Genomic DNA, 22841 nt, shown 5'->3' with positions numbered 1-22841 from the left:
CTGTTATGACATTTCAGAATAAAGGTATCAACTAGCGTAAGTTTAATAGAAACAAAATGCAAGTATTTCCCCCCCAAAACATAACTAAATTGCAGAACTCACTGCCATGGGGTGTTAAGGAGTCCAAAGAGCTTAAACAGATCAAAAAAACCCTCCACAAATACCTGAAAAATACCTGAAACATTCAGTTGCAGAAAGCCAGAAGAAATCAGAGAAATGAGTACTACAAGCTTGCTCCACTTCCTTAGCCCTGAGAATTAACTTTATCTTTGCTGCAAAACAAGTCAGAGGACTAAAACAAAAAACAATATCTGCAACGTGAATAAAACACACTAAACACAAAGGCCCAGCCATGAAAGTTGCTAAGTATGCTATCAAAACAGGTAGCGTTTTTTCAACTGTCCATTAAAACTATTTCCATTAATTCTCAACACACTTTGGGAATTCAAGTTTTGCTGGCAGAATGCTATCTCCTCCAATACCTATCTGTTGAAATTAATTTGAACTTTTACAGTACCAGGAATATAAACCCCAGAACTAACTGAAACCACTACCCTCCTTAAAAAAGTTTGCAGGTGACTGATGGAAGTTACTTTTCTCCCCCTGTAGCCATGCAAGGTTTGAGAACTCTTGCTCAAACGTTTTTACCTAAATATTTCCTTGAACATTTGTCCCAGAACTTCCACGGCAGTGCCATCATTCACTTCAACACCGTGAATCTTCACATGGTCTGATACACATCCCTTGAATTTGCCTTACTTTAGAACATGCTGTTCTATATGTGACATATTACAAGAGTTAGAGCCCTTACTTTAAACAGAAAGTGTTCCACTAAGTCACAAACACGTCACATACCTTTAAAGACCCATCATCAGTTTTTAACTGACAATTAGGTTATCTGTCATTTCAAGAGAAGGACTGTGTCTTGGTTTCTTCCACAATGGCAGTTTTTCACATCAAAAACTGTTCTAAATGGCTATTTTTTTTGTCAGCCAACTGTTGCACACTGATGTATTTGGGTGGTGAGCTCCTGAATAAAGTTACTGGAATGCATCATTACCTACAGAACTAGAGGCTTTAATTTACTTCAAAGGAGGATAGTTTCATAGATATGCTGGTTTTGAAGAGCATATTTTTATTCTCTGTTCTCACTTTCATCGCTGTCTTTGTTCTAGTTGCACCTTTATCTGCAATGCCCTTTTCAAGTTTGTCCTTCACTACTCTGACCTCTCAGAACACAGCTCTGTTCAATCACACCATCAGACATCTTTCCCCTCCCACTTCTCAGATTCTTGCATGGCTTTCGCATTTTCTGTCAACTGTGAATAAAATCAAGGGCACCATCAATAAAAAGTACTACTTCAGCCACATTCACTTCTCCAAGGAAAAGACACTAAATAGTTGCCTCACTTCCATTCAGCTGGTCTTTTCTTCAGGCATTGCTTTTCTTGGTCAACCACTGCATTAAGTTTGAAACCTGGCGTAAACCTGGATTCAGGAACCCTCAAATGTCATTACAGCAAGATTTTTCAACCTTTACTTCCCGGTTTCCTGGGGAGACCAGATACTATTTCTGAAACATTCACAAAAGGAAATTCAGAAAGGAAAATGCTATCACTATCAAGCTTTACTAGCTACTAGGAGTCTACAAGTTTAAAAAAAAAAAAAAAGAGTAATAGCTCTGCTGCATAAAGCTTTTAGAGCAAGACATTCAATAAGGATTTCTGAACATGGTAGAAACTCAGCAGCAGACACCTGAACTGAACAAATGCCAACTAGTTCAGCCAGCAAACAGTAAATGGAAGTAGACCCGTTGGGCCAAAACATCTTCACCAGAACAAGTAAAGGATTAACACACTATCTTCTCAGAATGACACAGACAATACCCTGTGCTAGCATTTCATCCAGAGGCCTTACAAGGTCACAGCTGAAAACCACACAAAACTACTGAGATATTGCTGTCCCACTCTGTCCCTCTTTCCCATCACAGTTTAAAATAATAAATACTCCAGGTAAATGGCTAACACAGCAAGGAAATGAGAGAACACCATTAAAATAATAGATATTGGTCACCACAGATATCAGCTTCTATACTATGGCATTGAATTATTTATTTAAAAGTTTCCATTGCTACAGAAGTGTCAATTTAACTCACTACAGCTTCTACAGTCTGTGCACACTAACAGTTGCCAGTATGCAAAATATGTTTGAGGGGCCCTCTAGTACAAGTAATACTGGCCAGTACCATCTGAACCTTCTATGATGCCAATGAAAAAAAATTTTAAATACTACCCAATATTCCAAGCATATTAAACCTTTGCTATAATGGAGTCAATATGGATGGGAAGTCGTATGTTTACGATTTGGTTCTCTTCTAGTTTTATTTCTAAAGTTACATCCTACTTGTGGTGGCACACATCTCTGTGGAAAAGTTAACTCTGAGACTTCTTTCCCTTCCCTTATTTCTTGTTGCCTTTCCATTGAAATTCAGAATATTATCTAAACACAACCATCTGCTTCTGGACCTACAGAACTCTTCCAAGTATGGGTGCACAACAGGCTGTGTGTGCAACATCTCTACGCCGCTCCAGCACTTGCTAGAGAAGAGGGAGGAGCACATTCAGCTCAGCTCCCCACTGCAGAGACTGCCACTGCACCACCAGCATCCCGTCACCAGATGCACACAAATCCAGAACATTGTGTATCTCAGAATTACACTGTGAAATGGATATATCGGCCAAAGTTTTATTTATCAGACTGCATTTATGCTTTCAGCATCATATTCTGTAAGTTCACCGCAATTCATTACCATCTTGACATTTTTTGGTACAGAAGTGATTGTCACTAAACTTTGTATCAATCTCCCCTCAATACCTCTTGGTCAGGGCAAGTTCTGTCAGTTACTCCAACAAAAGGTGAGTGGAGCCAAAGGAAAGGAGAATTAAATTCCACACTACTTTTTCAGACTCTATGTCATTCTTTTACAGCACATACCCAGAGGTTTATAAGGACAGAAAGTAACAATGTTATCTTCCTCCCCATTTCTGGCTTACTTCAGTTCATAAATCTTGCCTAAATTAACTCCTGCTTTTTAAAGTTTCCAACACAGTTAAGTTGCTCCACAGTTAATTATTCTGCATTGTTACAAACCTTGTATTTAACTCCTAGTCTAATGTTCTTAAGCTTCAAATTCCCTTAACTGACAATCCTCCCGATCTGGTCCAAGGGCCCTTCCACTACAGAATTCTTACTTTCCACAACACAGAAATGAAGTCACATCTCCACTGTCTCTGGCATATGTTAACCAGGCTGTTCTTTTTGACATTTTCATCTGGAAACACTGGGATATTCTCTGCACCATCCCCAATTAGTCAATATCCTTCCTGAACAGTGAACACTAGTAGTACCGCACAAAAGCCACAAACACAGGGAAGAAAACTTCCATTCGTTTGTTTATACATTATTCCCAACTACACCACTGCACACTAAACACCTCTTCAATAGCCTACCAAACCCTCCCTGCCCCCCCATACATTTGCCTCCACCCTCAAAGCACTGTTTTTGCCATGATACCAACACAGCCTTCACGGTTTATTTCCAGACAAATTAGCTTAGTCTCCCTATGCTATCTGTACAAAAAAACCAAACAAACAACAAGCAAAACACCACACCAAAAAAAAAAACCAACCCAAAACAACACAAAGTTCCCACAAAAAATTTTTATTCAACATTAGTGAACAAAGCCTGGTACACTGTATTAGTGTCCATTTCATGGCATCTTTAAACAAATAGGCTTAAATACTTTTTTAATCTAAAGCTAATATCTAATCAGAACAAATACCTTTGTGGAATACAGTTTTAAGGACTCTGCTCCCTCGGGGCACATTACTCTCTATTCCCAACAACAGCCCTGCAATCCAGAAAGTCACTTCACATCTCTTCCACACGGCCAAACAATGCAACATCTCAGACACGTTTAATGCACCCTAAACCAGCAACATGCCTCATGTTTGCCAAGCAGTATCCCACATTTATTATGCATAGATTTGATATACTGTGTGATACTTTGTAATAGTTCATGACAGAACTGCAATAATGCTGCTTAAATGACAAATGAGTGCACGGAACATTGCCCGTAAGATGCTGCCCAGGGATTAATCCAAAAGAAAAATACGTGTGTAGTATCTGGTGGAGCTGCAATAGTAGGTCTTTCCATAGTCATAAAATAAGAGGTTATACTCTGAATATTAAATAGTTGGTTCATAAAACTGGTCTCAAACAACTTTGGTAGAAGTGTAAAAGTTCTTATCTAAAAACTGAATGCTCCTCTCCCCGCAGCTGGAGGAGGAAAAGGAAAAAGTACTCAGTAATGTTTTTCACTATTAAAAATCCAGCTTTAGTAAATGAAAAGCATTTGTGGTATCTTTCATTAAACATTAACCATGGTTTCTCATGGCAAGTATGAAATTGAATTATGCCAACATACTAAAAGAGACCTGTACAGGATTCCTTCCCTCCCCTCACCACCATTTTGTTCTATCAACTTACCTGTTACTGGGGAATAAAATCACTTAAATAAGGCTTTAAAGGGGAAAAAAACCTCTTCCTTCCTTTGTTATTATGGACCTAAAATGCCCCAAACCATGACTAAATATGCTTACCATTTTTAATCATACTGTTACGCCAAGATTCAAGCATAGTCCACTTAACTTTAGTATGTTAAGCTCATCAACAAAGAAGTTTAATTTCCTCTGTTCTCCCTCCCTCCCCTTTTACCCAGTTCAGTTCCAGGTTTACAAAACCAGAGCATTTTAGAAACACTCCCCTCTCCCTGCTTTACCAAGCAGCATTTCATTTCTATGAAAAAACACATAATCATCATGAAAAAAAATCAAGTTACCTGAAGACACTAGTCCTTCACAAAGAGAGTTTCCAAACGGTTTAAATTGGCTAAAATAGCGAAGATTATTTCATTGTAAGCATTTCTGAGGTAAATTACATTGCTTGGAGTGTTAATCTCTCCATAAACTGAAGTAAACATGATTTTGCATCTAACAAAGCAAAAGTTATGCCCTCAAGACATTAAGCCTCTAAAAAGTAGCCAATAGTTATCAAACACCAGTAATACGCCAACATCTGGTCTCATGGGTTTGGTCTAGGAAGAAGAAAAAACTATATATTAAGGGACAAGCTACTGATACCATTTGTCTAACAAACATCTGGGAAACCTCAAGCATCTTTAGTTTCATGCCTGCTCTATAGAACTCTGAATGACTGAATGAAAAGCACTTCACCACATCAAGTCTGCACCATAGCATCCTTACAGAAAAGTACTAAACCTGCACGCAGGTCCTTACATCTTCATCAGGTGCAAGTCATATACCAATATTCCTACAACACATATGGGAAAATGCAGGGGATAAAAAAAAATAAGCTATGAAAATCTGAATACTCAACACAGTACCACTTAACAGCAAAGACTCATGTTGGTGTTTCCGGCAGAGGAGGTTCCAATAAAGTCCATCTAAAACATAAAAAACCCCCAACAATATTTAATAAGAAAATCTAATGAAACCTGGCATTTCCAACAAATGTAGTTTTCTTTAAAATGTCAGCAAGTTCAGATTTGTATGGCTCTTGAGCTTGCGGGACTGTTTTTTTTGCCTCCTTCCTCTGCAAGGGATTAGGAAACTTGGGAACCTGTCAGTTTCCCAAACTGGTTTACATAAACCAGCCCTAATTAGAGCCTAAGTCTGTTACAGTCAGTATCACAAGAGATCTTCACAGTTCTCTGAGTATCTCAAAGACCATTATACTGCTAGACAGGACAGACAGAAAAATACACCTATTATTGATCTTCAAATAAGTACTGAACAGAACCTATGAAAATTATCACTGTGAATTAAGTGTAATATGACTGAGATGTTGAAATACATACTTCTGGAAAATTTTCCTGCATTAGTTAATAGCAGTGCAAAATTTTGTTATCCAAGCTAACTACGCAAAACAGCAAAAGGTCTAAATCCTTTGCACCACTATGCAGGGAGGGACATATCAGGAAGTCTGTTTTTCAATGAAAGCCTATTCTGGCAAAAAAATCATCCTCCTTTTAACTACCACTGAGAACTGCAACAGTGATTTTTTTTTTAGTTCAGTCCCAGAGATGCTTTAGAATTTTTAATGCTTCACATCCATGTGATACTTAAATCATAATTAAAGAAACCACAAGGGTGACACTTCCAGTTCCATACAAGACTAGAAAAACAGACTCTCTAAAATGACCTACAATATGCACAGCCTCAAATGACTCACTTTTATTAGTTTCTCCCTGATGAGGCTTCCTCTCCCCAAGACACTGTTCCATCACTACGCCAACAAAGAAAGAAAGAATGAAATGCCGAGTCCAGTATCATTTGCCTTTAAAAAGACCAAGACAAAACCAAAAATATACCAACTTACTCTGTAATAAGAAACATGCTGGCTTGTATTTTCCTTCAAAATATTTCAGTGTTCTTTTCTGCTCCCAACCCTCCACAATACCACAACATTCAGGAAGACTCCTGCATTTTCTACTGTAAACCACATTAATTTGCCTCTGCCCAGTTTCCCTCAGAAGGGGCTGAGAACTGACGTGCCACCATGCTGCTTGCCAACACCCCTGCTGCCCCTCCTGCTCCGGAAGGCAACACAACACCCCACACCATTAACTCCTCTGCTTAGAGGAAAGATGCCAGCAGCAGCAGCCACCAGCAAGTTCACACTCATAAAACTTTGCAAAAGTCTGCTGGAATTGGTGAGCGCACACACTACAAAAAATTTTGTCTCCAGCACCAAAAGTGTTTTCAAATCCTGTCTCTCACACAGTAATAATGAATCAGGCAAGAAAACAAGTGTTTCCGCTACCTATTTGATGCTGAAGCCCACTAACTGGAATCTTGCTCTCTCTTGATCTATGCTGAAAACATCTAAAGCAGCAACTCTTCAGTAGGTAGACAGCATGATATATCATAGATACTTTATAACCCAATTTCAGTCAGGTGCTAGACATCTACCATTTCATACTGGGCCACCCGAATTTTAACTCCCAAAACTTACCTTGCTTTTCATACGATCCTGGACAACCTAGCTTGCCAAGTTAAGACCTCTGAGACCTCTAAACATGTATTTATTCACTTCAGAACACGCAGGCATGCATTTGCTGCCTTACAGACAAGCATGGCTTGTTAGACTAAGGCCCCGATTTGCACACATATTAATACAGATGTTAACTACAAGGCGGTTTTCTATTTAATATAGTGTACAGAAACAGAAGAGAGCCAAAAATGCAACAGTCACACTGGTTTAGCCAGTGCCCCAGCCAGTCCTCCAGGACTAGAAAGCAGCAGTGGCTTCTGCACAGGGAAGCACGCAGATGGAGGGAAGCCTAGCGTGTTGGCAAAGCTTTGGGTCCTGTGAGGCTACGCAGGGAAAACGTATGCAGAAACACTGGGAAGAAAGGAACTGAAGTACTCGCGTGGGGACTGAACGATAAACAATTTTGAGGCTAGGGAAAGTGTTGAAGCCAGTCCTAAACCAGAGGGCATCAAATATAAGTAAGGATGTAGGGCCCTACTAAAATGCATAGCAAGAACACGAGTTCTCTAACCTAGCCAGTTATAAAAGTAAAAATTCTTTATCTAGACAAATTATGGAGCTTAAACTTCTTATACAAAGTATAATATGACTAAAAACCAAGCAGACATTTTAATTCAGTCATTCATATGAATAATTTCTTAAATAAAAAGGCTTTAGTGTGTGCTCTCAGAGTTGAACTACTTTAAATTACAAAGATCACTTTCCTTTCAGAAGATACAACTTCCTGAAAGAGCAACAGTCATAATTACTGGTAAGTAAGTGAGTTCAAATGAGAAATGAGTTACTGTTGAAACGAGGGTTCTCAATAGTAGAAGCTATTTAAGATCAAGCAAGTTCTAATCCAGTTGCTCCTCAACAAATTAACTACAGAGTAAAACAGAGCTGTGGTGCCATTCTGTCAGTGGCAGCTGTGTTTTGAAAGGTTCTTGCCACTCCCTTACATCCCCAGATACTTATTTCTGCACTCCGGAGGTGCCGATGCAATTGTTTGCATTGCTGTGCTCCAAGTCAGGGTTTCAAGAACTATGCCATTTAAAGGAGAAAACATAAAAAGTCCCACCCCAAAACAGTAAAAATATCCCAATAAAGTACTTTTTAAAAATACAGCCTATACAACAACGATCCAAAGAGCTGCAGTGACAAGCTAAGACAGAAGTAACAGAAATATCTTAAATTAGATTTTCCCCTGCATGGAATAACACTAAGTCACAGCTTCATAATTCACAGAAAATCATTCATGCCTGGCAAAAGACCGCACTCCTGCTTTCTTACCCCTCCCCTTTTTCCAAGTCTTTCTCCCCCCCCCCCCCCCCCAAAAAAAAAAAACCACCAAAAAACACCACCAAAAACACCACCCATGCCTAACAAGTTCTACTTCCCTTGTGAAGAGCTTGAAAGAAATACACAGTGTGCAACACCAACAAAAGCTGGAATCGGGTCATTTTTCTTTCTGGTTTTCAGTAGGAGGTAAGGTGGAACTCCCTCCAACTTTCACTCCAAGATAAAGACCTAGCAAAGAAGGTAGAATATATGGGGGGAAATATGAGGAGCATTGGGGAAAGCACAGAAGGAAACATTGATACATTTGTTAAAAAAAAAAAAATAAACAAACCCCATAAAAGGCGTTCCTTCCAAGAGAGGAAAAAGGAGCAGGAAAAGGATTTGACATTTACTATATTGGATAAAAGAAACCACATTGTTACCATGTTTTTTAATTCAAATTTCTTGGTCTTGTGCTTCTATTTGAATAGGTATATATTGTGACAATTCAGCATTCCAGACAAACAACATAAAACATTGATATGCAACAAACCTGCGCTCCGAAGCTTAGACTACATTTGACTCTTCAGATCCAATATACTTAATGCCTGCTGTAATATGTATAAACAGAGGAAAATCTGGTGGTTTACTTGTTTAAAATAGAAATTAATTGCTTCATGAACAGCCCACTTACCAAAGCATAATTATTATTTAGAAATGTGCCATTTTCCATAAAGACCAACAGAGAATGCTACAAGGTGGTCTGCATGATTTTTTGGATGGAAAACAGGCTGTTGATATGACTGTCAGACACTATTACATCATCACAAGTGATGCTGCTCTAACTCAATTACACAGCCACCGAACAATTTCTGCATGAAGTGTTTAATAAAAAAATATTATACCTACCATGCTCTTTTCAACTTCTCAAAGACAAAAAAATGCTGCATGCTGATGAAACACAAACCTGTTCTCCCAAAAGACTAAGAACAGGAGTTCAATTATGAGACATACAAGATGTCTATTGTTAGTAACATATTCCATTGGCTTTCATTTAGCTGTCTGGATATTCTTTCATGAAAGCAAATCCAGAAAAAAACCCAAAAGCAAAAATTCTTTTAAAAAATATAGGCTTCAAACAAAACTCCTATTTCAGTATTTTCCACCCAGCTTGAGATAACAGAGCTGCAATTCAAAAGCTCTAGGTTTTTTTAGACCTGCAAACGCAGGATGAAATTCTTGTGTCAACAGTTTTACCTTCAACATATTTGAAGCAGCAAGGAATCCAGTCCCAGAAGTTAGAAAGGACACAGTAATGCTATCTCTCTTACACTGCAGCAGCAATTCAGGAAGCATCAACAGGCTTATGACCTTACAAAGTTTCTAGACAACATGAACTGTATGAAAGTTAACATAATAAAAATACTCTAAGTTATAGCTACTTCTAGATAGCTAATCTAAGGAGAGCTGTGAGCCTTTGGGTCCCCCATTTCCTAAACTTCCAACAGCTCCCTATTCTACTTCCCTGCTGACAGACTATGTCCATGCTCCTTTACATTACAATAAAAAACATTTCAGGAAGGTGCTGTAGAATTACCAGGGTAAACAGCTATCAGGTTACTGTATGATGTAGTCCCTTAGGTGAGCACAACAGAAACAGAACTTGACGCAGAAGTCCCAAATAAACTTTGGGAGAGTTTCTACAACCAAACCTGAACAGATAGTCTTCAACCCATTACGCATTCTTCAATCATCAAAATTCCCAAGGGGGAGGGGGTGGGTGGACAGCAACATATATTAATGCATTATGAGCACAAACCAGTATTACGTGACTGAGCTTTTATTTATGTTCCACATAAACACCTGCTGTTTTGAGTGGTTGCTTTGACTGCCCATGACAAACTATATTTAACACACACCTGTGCTTTTCACCTGTCCTCCTGCAAATAATTCCATCCACAAGGACCTATCTTAAACACACAAGAATTCCAACAGCTATCATTTTAATTCATTGCTTTCATTCTACAGATAAAATCCTAATTTTTTTCCAACTCACTCAAAACTAAAAGGAACAAAGCTCAAAATAAGTCTTCACAAAACCGAAGTTCACTAATTCATTAGAAATGTAACTTCTGATGTATGAGAAATGAAGTAGGAGATTGAAGTATTCACCCAAATCAAAACGTTTGTCTACATAAAGCATATTAACTCTTGCACCTGCATGTGGAAGATGTAGAATTATTATATTTTTCTGCTTTTAAAAATATCTAAAAGCTATTTAAGATCATATTTACAGAGAAGAAGTTTTAGGTGTGACCTCCAAGGTTGATACTCTTCAGGAATGAGGGAAGGTACTGCAGAATATTTCTCAAGTATCTTAATTACCTAAGTGGCATGGATGTTTGTACCAAATACATGACAACATAAGGCTGCGTTCTGTTCTTCAAGGGCATCTTATTTCCAATATAAAATAATACAACCATTGTGAACTGTTAGCATAATCTCACACATCAGTAGCATGTTTTAATGATACTTCTGGCTCATTCAAGAAATACATAAAAACAACTGATTTGACTGTTGTTTCAATAAATCTGAAAGAACCTCTAAGATTTCTAGAACTACCTTCACCAGTGCTTAACAAACTTTACACACAGTAAATACTACAGAATTTAAGAATTAATACTCCAATACAGAAACTATTTTCAGTTTTGTTTCTAATGCTCCCAGAATTTTAAGAAGATTATACTTTCAAGTGACACTGTCTGCTTGGAATCCAGTCAATTGAAAAAGAAGCAAAATGGATTTACATTCATTTCACATTCCTCAGCTACCCTAATCCTTCTGACAATTTAAGAACATGGCTTCAGTAGAAGCAGCAAACTAACTACTCACAGGAGCAAAGTAAACACAGTAACACAATTTATTTCTTTTAAAGTTCCTTGCTTATAGTAATACTGGATAAAATATTTCTTGACAAAACTTTGATTACTATGTTGATAAGCTTTTATGCATTTTTTTTTTTTCCACCAAGTTACTATAAAAAACACATGCACTCTGGAAAGACAAAGGAAAAGCGCTTTTTTTGTTGTTGTTGTTCTTTCAGAGTGGAACAATTTACATCTTCTAAAAATTGAATGTCAATGGCTGGAAGCCCAAATCTGTTTCATCTTTCAGCGTAAGGACAGGAAGTAAGGTCACTGTCAGCTTTAATTAAAAACATCTTCAAACCAGACTTCTGCTCTAGATCAGGATTTTGTGACATACAATTTATATTCCAATATATCATGCAAGTTAGTCCCAATTCAGCAGTAGCTCCAGTTTTAAATACAGACACCCACTGGAGAAGTTACCTAATCAGAATCCAGTGTGGCTGATAACAGCCTTGCTTCCATCCAAAAAGTAACCTGATATTAGCCCAGAGGGGTTTGCTACATAAATGCTTGGAGCTTTGTCTCCAAATAATGCTTAACTATATCATTGTGGCTTTGTGGTTGAGCAGTGCTCGCTGCAATTGGCATACAGAGGTGGAATTTACTTAAAACAGAATTACAGGCAACAGAAAAAGGTGAGACAGGCTCAATATCTAATCAAGTTCACACCCAACAGGAGAATATACACTTCCTGTACCACCCTGCAGTATAAACCCATTGCCTTTAAATGAGGAAAGAACTTTTACTTAGAGAGTATCCATGAGCTAGTTCCATGTGCTATTTGGCCAGGGAACAAAAGGAGACGCTTCTCATCTATGGAATCATACCAGTTTGATTTTCTTATTCAGGATGAAAACATTCAATAGGAAATCCAATCCAAAATGGCGTGAATTAAGAAAAAATAGGCTGAACGCAAAATCTATAGACTGTATCGATAACACTTAAGACAAAATATCTTTACCTGTATTGTCTACCCATCCTATGTTACCATTTATTTTCAGGTGTGTTTACAGTTCTGAAACATATCCCACCAGGCACCTGGGAGTTTTCTACTGAACCTAGCTACTCCTTTAGAAAACACCCTATGGAAGTGCCTCAGTTTCTTCTGCATAGCTCTAAGGCAAGCTCTAAAGCAGGGGTCCTCAAACTACGGCCCGTGGGCCAGATACAGCCCCCCAGGGTCATCAATCCAGCCCTCGGTATTTACAGAACCCCCCCCACCAGGGGTTGGGGGGGAAACCAAGCAGCCGCAGATGACTGCCTGCCACTGCATCCGCGCACCAGCCCCCCCCGTTTATGAAGTTTGAGGACCCCTGCTCTAAAGCAAGGATGCTCAAGTCAAATATATTGGGGAGCCATGAAAACCTCCAATTTACCAGTACCAAGCAGCCCTCCTCTTACCATAGCACTTCCCAGCTAAGCCTTCCACCATCAATACCCTAATCCATATTCCCAATTCCACCCACTCTTACAGTAACCCCGGCCCCTAGCATAACCTTTGCTGTTCCTTATTTCAGTATCATCCTCACCAAAGCCTCTATCCTGCCACTCTCTCACCCTGCCATACCAACTGATTTCAGATGCAGGTCACAAAGACAGCTCCCTGCTGTCTTAACTGTCTGGAAAAGCTTTGTCAGGACACACTTACTGCAGAGCTGAGAAGTACCGCATGCATCTGCGCGGAGGGCAGCAAGCACACAGCTCTGGCCGAGACATCCACGAAGCTCTCCCAGTGGCTGCCTCTCCAGTCAGCAAACAGCCGCTTGCTAGTCAGCAGGCAGGGCACCCACTGTCTCTTAGCTATTGAGGAACAGCAGCTTTGCATTCTCCCTTTGACACAGACCCCCGGCCCATGTGCTGCATTGACCAGCAATACATACAATACAGGCAACTGAAAACTTGGTCTAGTGCTATTTATTTGCTCAGTCTCCCAATCATACTGCATCATGTATGCCCTCTTCCTTCCACCACCTCTCTCTTCACTAAGAGCAAGCATTAATCCTAAATTCTGTGCCAAGATTAAAAAGTTCCCAGCTTGCTCATGTATACATTTCACAGAAATAGCATGAGCAAAAAGTGTTGAGCGCTAATACTGCCTCTTTCCATCCCACCTGTTAGATATACAAATGCTAACAACTCAGGTGATGAATGAAGATAAGACATGCAGAATCACATTTACTTGCACCTATCCTCTCAGTGATAATCTATGGAGTATTATAAAATGCTTAAGAAACTGAACTTGCACAAAGACTTAACTCGAAAAACTAGTGTGTTCCTCCTGTCTGCTACTACTAAGGATAAAGTCACTATAACAAGGATTAGAAAATATTCTGTGAAACCTTACAAAACTGTTGAGCCTAAAAATGAATCATTCAAAATATAGGAGTTATCATTACTAAAGCTACCTATGAAATACCCAATTCAACTTTTCACTGCATAAACATTTTGACACAGTTTTTAAGTATATAATCAGATTGCTTCTTCACTTGAACAGCTCAACAAAGTTCTGATTTATTTTTAGAATCTCACAAAAACAGAATTGCAAAATATTTCAGGAGGACATCTACTCCCATCTTTTTACACCACTGTGGAATCACTGCTGCAATCCACTGCTGTTAGATCATTATACAAGCTGTTCTTACAACTCCAGTGACAGATTATACCATTGCCCCAAACCATGTATTTCAGGGTTTCATTACCTATCCCCACTGTTCAGCACGTCAGAAAACCTGTCTCATTCACTGTGATTCAAGTCTTTTACTTCTTTTCTTATTCAACATAAACTCTTTATTACCCTACTTTTAGTGTTCATCCTTTTTATGTCTGAATAAAGTCCTGTACACCTGGGGTTTTGTTCTAGATTAGGCAACCCCAATATTTCTGTGATCTGAAGTGTCTCCAGTAGCCTGTCTCTTCCTTAGAGGGCAAGGTCCCATACTAGACAGCATTCCAGCTGGAGCTCTCTTCTGCCACTAAAGAGAATGAATGAGTTACCACACAGGATATGCCAAAGACCATACCCTATGTATTCATGAGATCCAGCACTACCCATGATCCTGTTGAATCACATTGTTTGTGATCCATGATGAATACCAGATCCTTCACAGCACTGTTGCACTGCCCATTCCCCACCCCTATGGCTGTGCAGGTCTTCAGCCCCATCAGTATGATACCATCGTGCACGTTCCTTACTGAAAGGGATATTCTGACCCTTCTTTTACTGTTTCCAGCATTCTTCCCTCCTCCTCCTCCCCTTACTTGCTGGTGAATTTTAGCATCTTACCTCTATTTCAAACCACAAAACCAGACACACTGTCTTGACCAGATGGCTAAAGCCAATTCTATACAGGGAATTAATTAGAAGAGAAGCCTCTCTAAATCAAAGGAGGGAATGGAAGAGGACTAAAAGGACTAGAAAACAGTTTGTACAGGAAGAACAAGCAGGTAGGGGTTGTAGGCTGAAACTGCTAAAATTGAAAAGCAAGCAACAAACATCAACAACCACAAATATGAGTTCTTGTTATGAAAATTAGTGTGCTTTTTTTTTAAAAATCAAAATCCTACTACACTTTGACACAGTATACTACATTTTCCCATCTATAAGGCTAGCTAAATCTCACTAAAAAAGTCCTAATAATGTAAATGCACACCATTACACCACCACCTGTTATTTTTTATTTGCTTACACAGTTTATTTCTTATACTTCCATTCTGTGGATTCAGGTTCAGTAAACTGGCTTATCATCCACTGAAACTTTACTGTTCTAAAGACAAAAGTCTGACTTTCAAATGAACTTTTGTGCTCACTTAGTGCATCTGAACATTTCATACTATTTTGAAAATCAAACAAGGAATTACATCTAAGAAATTACATTTTACAGATGGTGAAACTAAGAAACAAGATCAAATTCTAAGTGCCTAATTTGAAACATTATTGTGTGTGAAACAAAATTAATGAGTATTTAGAATTACAGACACAACATCTATTCAAGAACAGCTCCCCTTGACTTTTGGCAGCTGCAAGCACTCAGCATTTCTGCGACAGATCCCAGAGGTCTCAAGTCCAATAAATGAGGAACACACAGCTAGTGACCACCTGTGGGAAGCTTGGTTTAAGCAACTCACATCACTGAAATTCTGCAATAGCAACACAATTCAATTGTCTAGGTCAGCATTTAATTACATTAACAGCAAAATCTTTATTCAAACTTCCCTGTCCCTCACCTCATTCACTTCACACCTTAAAACATCTGCTCAAAAGGAGCAAGAGTCCTATAGATAACTTCATTTGCTATCCAACGCCCGTTTCTACACAGCGCGAGATCATTTATGTACATGAATGCCATGAAGATCCTGTCTGCATGTAGGTATGTGTAAGTACAGATACTTAGGTGCAGGTACCTATATAGCTGTAAATACTATCTACATATATATTATTCACATGATCACAAAGTGTGTATAGCTGTACCATAACTTACAGGCACAGAAGTAGATTAAAATTATACATATTACTGTAATGTCAGTATTTCCAGCTTGTGGATTTTTGCCTCTGCAGTCTTCATATGCCACTAGAACATCTGCGGAAGAAATTCCCCAGTTTTTAAAACAAACTCTGAAAAACACTTCTGTTACAAGGCTGAAACATGCACATTCACGAAATGTTCAAAGAGAAGTAGCAGCAGATTATCATGCTCCTGGCTGAGAGGAGAAAAGGGCCAACACTCTGAAGCCCCAGATTCTGTGCCAAATTCTGGAGAAAGAATCCCAGAACAGCAGGCACAGACTTCCCTGTTCCTAAATTCCAAGCTCAGTGCTTTCAGCCACATCTCTTCCAGTCTTGTCCCAGTCCCTTATCTTCCCTACTTCTGACTCTTCCTTTCAAAACTATTTTTTGGAGGTTTATTTTCCGTTTTTAAACCAAGTCTGCCTTCATTTCCCAGTGTGCTTACCCTACTACCAGGCTGCACTGCTTATTTCTTCTAGGATCAATTTCTGCATTGCAGTTTCCCTCCTCCACAGATCTATTTCCCACTCCTGACCTAACGTCTTGCCTCCTAGTCCTCATGCCCTGCCAGTCCAGTTACTTTCATCTCATAAACCCTATCGCAATCCACGTGTCTCTTCCTTTCCTACAACTTCCAGGTTTCCTCACACATCTCATCTACGACAAAAACAGTGACCAGAAAAGATCACAGACCCTTCTCTTACCCCTGCTGCTTAACTAAATCACTGTCCCACACTGGCTCCTTCTAAAAGCCTTCTCTCCATTTTCCCTCTTGGGCCTACTGCAATCAAGTACCATCACACCACACTGCAGATGCCAGTTCCCCTAAAGAAAGTAAAACACTCCACTACATAGCACAGACAGATCCTTAAACACAAGGCAGGCAGGTGCCAGGTTTTAGTCCTAAAGCTCAACCCAGTCCCACTTCTGGAGCAGTTTAGACAGACCTTCACAGGCAAGTCTGATCCCCTGTATTTCACACATCATTTTGGGCTATGGGAGACATGCTTAGTGTGTCTGCCCTGTGGCACATACACCCCCTGGTAAGTGTTAACAGGTAGGTGCGTTCCACAAGAACAGGCTATATCAATGTCTTAGCAGACAGAACAATGCACCACCTCTATCACAGCCATGTGTGCCCAAATTCAAGTTGTTACAAGCTTTTGAAAAAAATTAACTTTCAAAGCAGCAGTGGAGAAAACATCCTCTTCAGAGCAGATGCAATCTGCCAAAGTTTAACTGCATGCTCCGAAGCATAAGGATATTAAAGTTGTTCAGAAAAGGAGCTGGCAGAACTCAAAGCAGAAACCATTGTTTTCCTCTTGCCTCATCAGAATTAAGCTGAACTCTTTCAATTTTGCATTTTGCAAAGAAAAAAAGCTTCAGCCCACAGCAAAATGCACAATTTATAGAATTGTAATAAATAGTTTATTCTCAAGTCCACTGCAAAGCAGTAATATTTCTTACAGCATCTTATAACATCTTACATCTTTAGTAAGAGCTAGCACAATCAGAGTAGTCTATCCTTTTCCAGTATTTATTCTGTGCATTTTACATGCAATTAATTACATTGATGTAATCAATGATGTGAGCACCGATAGTCAGCTGTACCCCTTCCCCATCTCATGCATTAGGAAGAAGACACCATTAATCCACTGCTCTTATGGAAGATTTTTGCTTAGTCTTCCAAAACAGCTGTCTCCAATAACATCAAGAGCTGAAAACACAGCACATATAGGGAGTGTCAATCAAATTTGTTATTGAGCTCATGTGTGTTTACCAACCACTAAGGAAAAGCATGGAAATATATGACTTTTATGGGAATAAAAAGAGACATCATATCATGTAACTCCAGACTGAAAACTGGCCACACTGATGAGGACCGCATGAAAATGTGGTTCTTACACATGAGCCAAAAAAGAAAGTAAGTCTGCATTGTTCATTTAGTGTACCATTTGACTCAACTTTGGGGTTCCAAGACAAAATTTAAAAGATAACTTGTGCTATTTCCTTATGGCTTTTTACTTACACATAGGTTCCCACAACACACGATTTAATAACTCTTATGCAACCAGTGTTATTCATGCTGTGTGCCACAACGGGCCAGGCTGGAGACACACTAGTAGTTAAGGACATCATCCATAATAATTCTTACGCAATTAGTGTTATTCATACTGTATGTCACAATGGACCAGGCTGGAGACTCACTGGTAGTTTAGGACATCATTCACAATAACTCTTATGCAATTAGTGTTATTCATACTGTACACCACAACGGACAAGTCTGCAGGCTCACTGGTAGCTTAGGACATCAGCCACAAACAGATTTACTTTCAAATGAAGGAAAGCCATGTCTCCCGCAGCTGAAGTGAGACTGTATTATTAAGAAGTCTATTCTGCTTCACCTCTCTCCCAAGCAACTCACACATTTCTGATCTGAGAAGAACTGGGTTGTCAGAGCCTGCCATTTACCACAATCATCAGCTCTGCAAGACCTCTTGGAAAAGATTTGTACTGCAGCAAGAATCGCGGCTCTTTAATGTGTCCAGTGCCTGACACCTATTACCCAAGGTAGGTCAAAGCTGTTAAAGCCTACTTTGTTAAAGGCATGCTATATTTCAAGTCCCAGCCCTGAGAAATCTAAGACCTTGCTTCACAGAAAACAAATGTCACCCACAAAACAGACACAACTGAACCAAAAGCTGCACTGTCCACTAGCTTGTTTAGCATTCTAACTTCTTGAAAGAGCATGCAAACAAACAGCACATTTCCTCTGGCAAGACTAGAACTGTAGCTTGTAGACATGAGGCTGACAAATAAAGCAAGCACAGCATAGAAAGCAGTCTTAAATGGAATCCTTCAAGCATATGGGTCTTCTGTGGAAATGAACTGGAAGCAAGCTTGACAAGCTGAACTGGCCACAAGAGACACGACGCCAACTCAAGTGTCTGCAACACGCTCATGCAATTAAGTTGAATAAACAATATCCTGCAACTGTCCATAAGGCAGCTACATCTGATTCCTTGCCTGACCTCCACAACTTGTCTTCGGTCCTTGAGTCTGAGGAGATTCACTACAGACTCCTCCCAAGTCCGGCACAATGCTCTCCTCTCCCATGAAAACAGCACAGCAAGATAAATCCTCCTGATTGTGAGCGCAGGAGTTGCACAGATTGTGCAAGGAAGCCAAAGCAGAAACACAGCCTGGGCTGAGCAGTAAGATATTCACGAAGACGGACCAAAGCCCTAGTCCACAGAGGTGCTCAAACACATACCTACCTTTAGCACACTAGTAGCCTATCCACATACTAAGAGTTCAGCATCTGCTTAATTGTGGAAGATGAAGCCCTGATTCAGCAACATGTGACTTCAGTGGGATCTGGATCAAGCATTCCAAAACCCAAGTTGATTTACTACTCTATTTTCTTAAGTACCGACATTCACTTTGCTATTTCAACTGCAAGCAAGTAGCTCTAACAGCCGTTCCACAGTTACTGTACTCTCTTGCTATTCCTAAGCTGGTCAAGACCAAATGGCACTGAAAAGCAAATGACCTGCACCCAGGACAGATACTCGGGGAGCTGTAAATCTGTTGAGCAATTAAGTGGATGTCATCCAAGCCTACCGCATATGACCAGTACACATGTCTTCTGTTCCACACTACCCATTGGAGATTCAAAACATTTCAAGGCTAAAGAAAATACTAGGATAAAGGCTGTGTCCTAATTTTTTTTTAAACTTATGGGCCCAAGACCGAGAAATTTGATTCCTGACATGCTTTTTAATAAAACATTTCACCTTAACTGAAGAGGAATGTAATTTTGTTCTGTGCAACCTGCAGTCTTTAAATCTCTGCAATCAATGGACCATTTCTGAGAGGTCTAAGAAGAGCATCTTCTGAAGAGCAAGTCTGCTCTTAGTATGCTAAAGTTCATTGTACATGATTCACATGCCCAGTGGAAAGACAAAATGTAGAGGACTCGCAAATTAAAACAGCTGGAAGGCTCCTGCCTTAGACTGAGCAGGAAAGCATTGCTTTGGGCAAGATCTGTTGTCTCTTAAGTGCTCTCTTCCAGCAGCCCAAACACTGCCTAAGTTACATAATACTTCTACTGCTGTTTTTAAGTTATACAAGAATGCACGGAAATCACACAAAAGTTTACAAAATTCACAGCAATGTTTAATTAAGAACTACTAAGTATCAGACATACAATTACATGAAAGCCTTTACTGACTTACTATGAAAATCTAGAAAGAGCCAGCTATTCTATTAATCTCAAAGGGTCAAAAACCTGAAGCAGATCTCCAACTTACAAACCTACTGCTTTGTTTTCTCCTATTTATATGCAAAGCCTGTTGTGTTTAAGAAGAAGAATCTCTGAAGCTTACTAGAAGTTACTAACTTATACATAGGCTGGAAACACATCTCTTGTTGGCTACAAAGGGAGCTGGAGCAGAGCGTAACTTCCCCGAAAAGCTAACCAGTCACAACCAAACCACAAACTAGTTTCTGGAGTGGAAATAAAGTATTATTTAAAAGATAAGCATGTTTTGTAACATCAAGGCTTCTTAAGCTCCCAGCAACAATCACCACGGTTCTCCTGTTTAAATAACAGAATCAACACTACTTGGTCCACTTCATGAAACAGATTAACGCAGGTTCTTACCACTTATCAACAACTTCCTGATGTTGATAAAAACTGCATTACTTTACACCTGTTATCTACCAAAAAAAAACCCTACAGTCACAACAAAACTGTCCCTTTCTATAAAATGGTAGCTGTTGCATTTTTGTAGAAAAAGTATTACAAGATGAACCAAGAAGCTATGTGGGAGCAGAATCAAATAGACACCTTTGTGATTAAACTGTCTGCTTAACTACAGACCAATTTTGATGACTAGAGCCACTAGAGAAAAGAAGAGAAAAAAAGGGGGTCACCGATTACTGGTTCTTTTGAAACACCTACGGACTGCACCAACCCCTGAAGCCGGAGCAGCTCCCTCCACGCACAGGTCATGCCACGGCTGTGCTTGGAAAGCAGCACTGAACCTTCCGAGGGGCTATGATGCTCCCCCAACTTGAAAGGCGAAAGAGGACCCGGCTGTCCTGCACCCCGCAGATGCCACCACCACGGCCCGACAGGCAGCACCCCCAAGCGCCTCGGGCACCCCGGGGAGGGGAGCGGGCGCTGGGACCACAGCTCGCACGGGACATCCCACACGCCCGAAGCACCGGGTCCCCCGAGAGGGCCGGGACAGGGCTGCCACCAACACCCCATGCCACGCCGACCCTCTCCGCGCCCCCGGCACGGGTCTCAGCCCCCCCTGCCCCCCGCGGCGGGGCTGCCCGCGGCCCCACGGCAGCGCGAACAATGCGCGCGTTTCTGGCCGAGCTCCCCGGCAGCGCCGCGCGCAGAGGCGGCCCCCGCCCGCACTCCCGCCCGCCGGCGGGCTCCGCCGCATTGTTACCGGCGCTGCCTCCCCCCGCACGCGCCCGCTAACGGACACCCGCGCGCGGGGACGGCCGCCCTCGGCAGCGGCCGCCGACACCCCCACCCCCCCCACACGGCACGGCCCCGGCCCGGCACACCTGCCGCGGCCCGGCCGGCCCCGCGGGCCCCCTTTGTTCCCTTACCTGCGGCAGGCGAGCCCCGCAGCGCCGGCACGGCGAGCAGCAGCGGCAGCAGGGCGGGCAGCGCCGGCCGCCACCGCGCCGCGGCCGCCGAGGCCACTACGAAGCGTGTCATCCCCTCCATGGCACGGCACGGCACGGCGCGGCCCGGCGTCAGGTCATCGCGGCGCCCCGCGTCCCCCCCCCGGGCTGAAAGGGCTGGGCGGGCTCGGCGGTTCCTCCCGGGCGCATCCACCGCCGGCGGGGCTGGGACACCCGGGAGCGGGAGGCCGCCGCAGCACCCCCTCCCCACGCCCACCCCGTGAGAAGTATTCACGGGGGCAGCGCCGCGACGCCAGCCGCCTCCCAGAAGCGGCGGGAGCGGGGCAAGAGCGGGGCAGCGGCGTCCCGCAGCGCCCGCGGGCGGCTGGGCTGGGCTCGGCCCCCGGGCGGGGAGGCGGGGGAAGCCCCCGCGCTGCGGGGCAGCTGGGCTCCTCGGCCGGCCGCGGCGCTCGTCTGGGAGGCCACGGCCCTTCACGTGGAGGCGGCTGCAACCCCTGCCCGGCCGCCCGGCGCTCTCTCGCCCCCTCCCCGCCGGCGACGCGCTAACCCCAGCGGAGGCCGGCCCGCGGCAGCGGCGAGAGCAGCGGGGCCGGCCGCCACCTGCGCGCGCCCCGCCGTCCGCGTCTGCGCGGGGGCGCGCCCGCCCCGCCCCCTCCGCCGCGCGCGGGCGGGGGCGGGGGCGGGGGGGAGGAGCCAAGGCCCCCGCCCCGCTCCCCGGGGGGAGGTGTGAGGGACGGGACGGGGCGGAGCGGTGCCAGCAAGGCCCCGCCCCCGCCCGCGGCCAGCCTGCGAGGCCCCGCTGCCCCGCCCGCCGACCGCGCGGCGCCGGCCGCCTCCCCGTTGACCCGTCGCGTGGCCGTGCCTCGCCCCGCTGCAAGCGCAGCGCGGGAAGGGGCGGGGGCGGTGCTGCCCCATGGCCGCCCCCCTGAGGGTCGGTGGGCCGCGGTGGGGCCTGCTGGCGTTCCCGGTGGCTCCCGGTAACTGCCCCGTGAGCGGCGCGGCCCCAGGGCCTACTGCTGGTTTGCGTGGGGCGTCTGTGTTCCCTGGCTGCGCTCCCCCATAGCGGAGGGAGGCCGGGTGGGCGGTGGCCCCGTCCTTCAGCCCGCTGGCCGGGCCGTGTGGTGCCCAGGGACGGGCCCTCACTTCCCACAGGCGGTGCGCCGAGTTTTGAGGGCCGAAACAATAGTAAAATGTCCCAACGGAGAAGGAGAAGGCGCGAGGATGAGGGCATAGCTACGGGGCATCCACGCAGCGTTCGTGTTGCTCTAGGGGACAGCGGGCACAAAGACTAGGGGGAGCGGGGGGCTTTCACCACGGGGCTCCTCCCGAGACCGGCTCTC

At 42.8% G+C, this 22841-nt stretch overlaps 1 protein-coding gene across 5 annotated transcripts in view; it reads right to left on the bottom strand.

Annotated features, from left to right (window-relative positions):
• The window catches only part of KIAA1549 (KIAA1549 ortholog), a 153023-nt gene extending 130913 nt beyond the window's left edge, over positions 1-22110 (bottom strand). For all 5 annotated transcript variants that reach the window (XR_005104460.1, XR_005104461.1, XM_037389185.1 and 2 more), the window contains exon 1: positions 21463-22110. Coding sequence is in view for 3 of the 5 variants with exons in the window: in XM_037389185.1 (XP_037245082.1) it covers positions 21463-21583 (121 nt within the window). In the remaining 2 variants the exon portion in view is untranslated. The remainder of the gene's footprint in view (positions 1-21462) is intronic.
• Positions 22111-22841: the final 731 nt, after the last annotated feature.

Source organism: Falco rusticolus, chromosome 5 (assembly GCF_015220075.1).
Source record: "Falco rusticolus isolate bFalRus1 chromosome 5, bFalRus1.pri, whole genome shotgun sequence".
Lineage (NCBI taxonomy): Eukaryota > Metazoa > Chordata > Aves > Falconiformes > Falconidae > Falco > Falco rusticolus.
The sequence above is the reverse complement of the archived record's forward strand: the minus strand, read 5'-3'. Positions and strand labels throughout refer to the sequence as shown.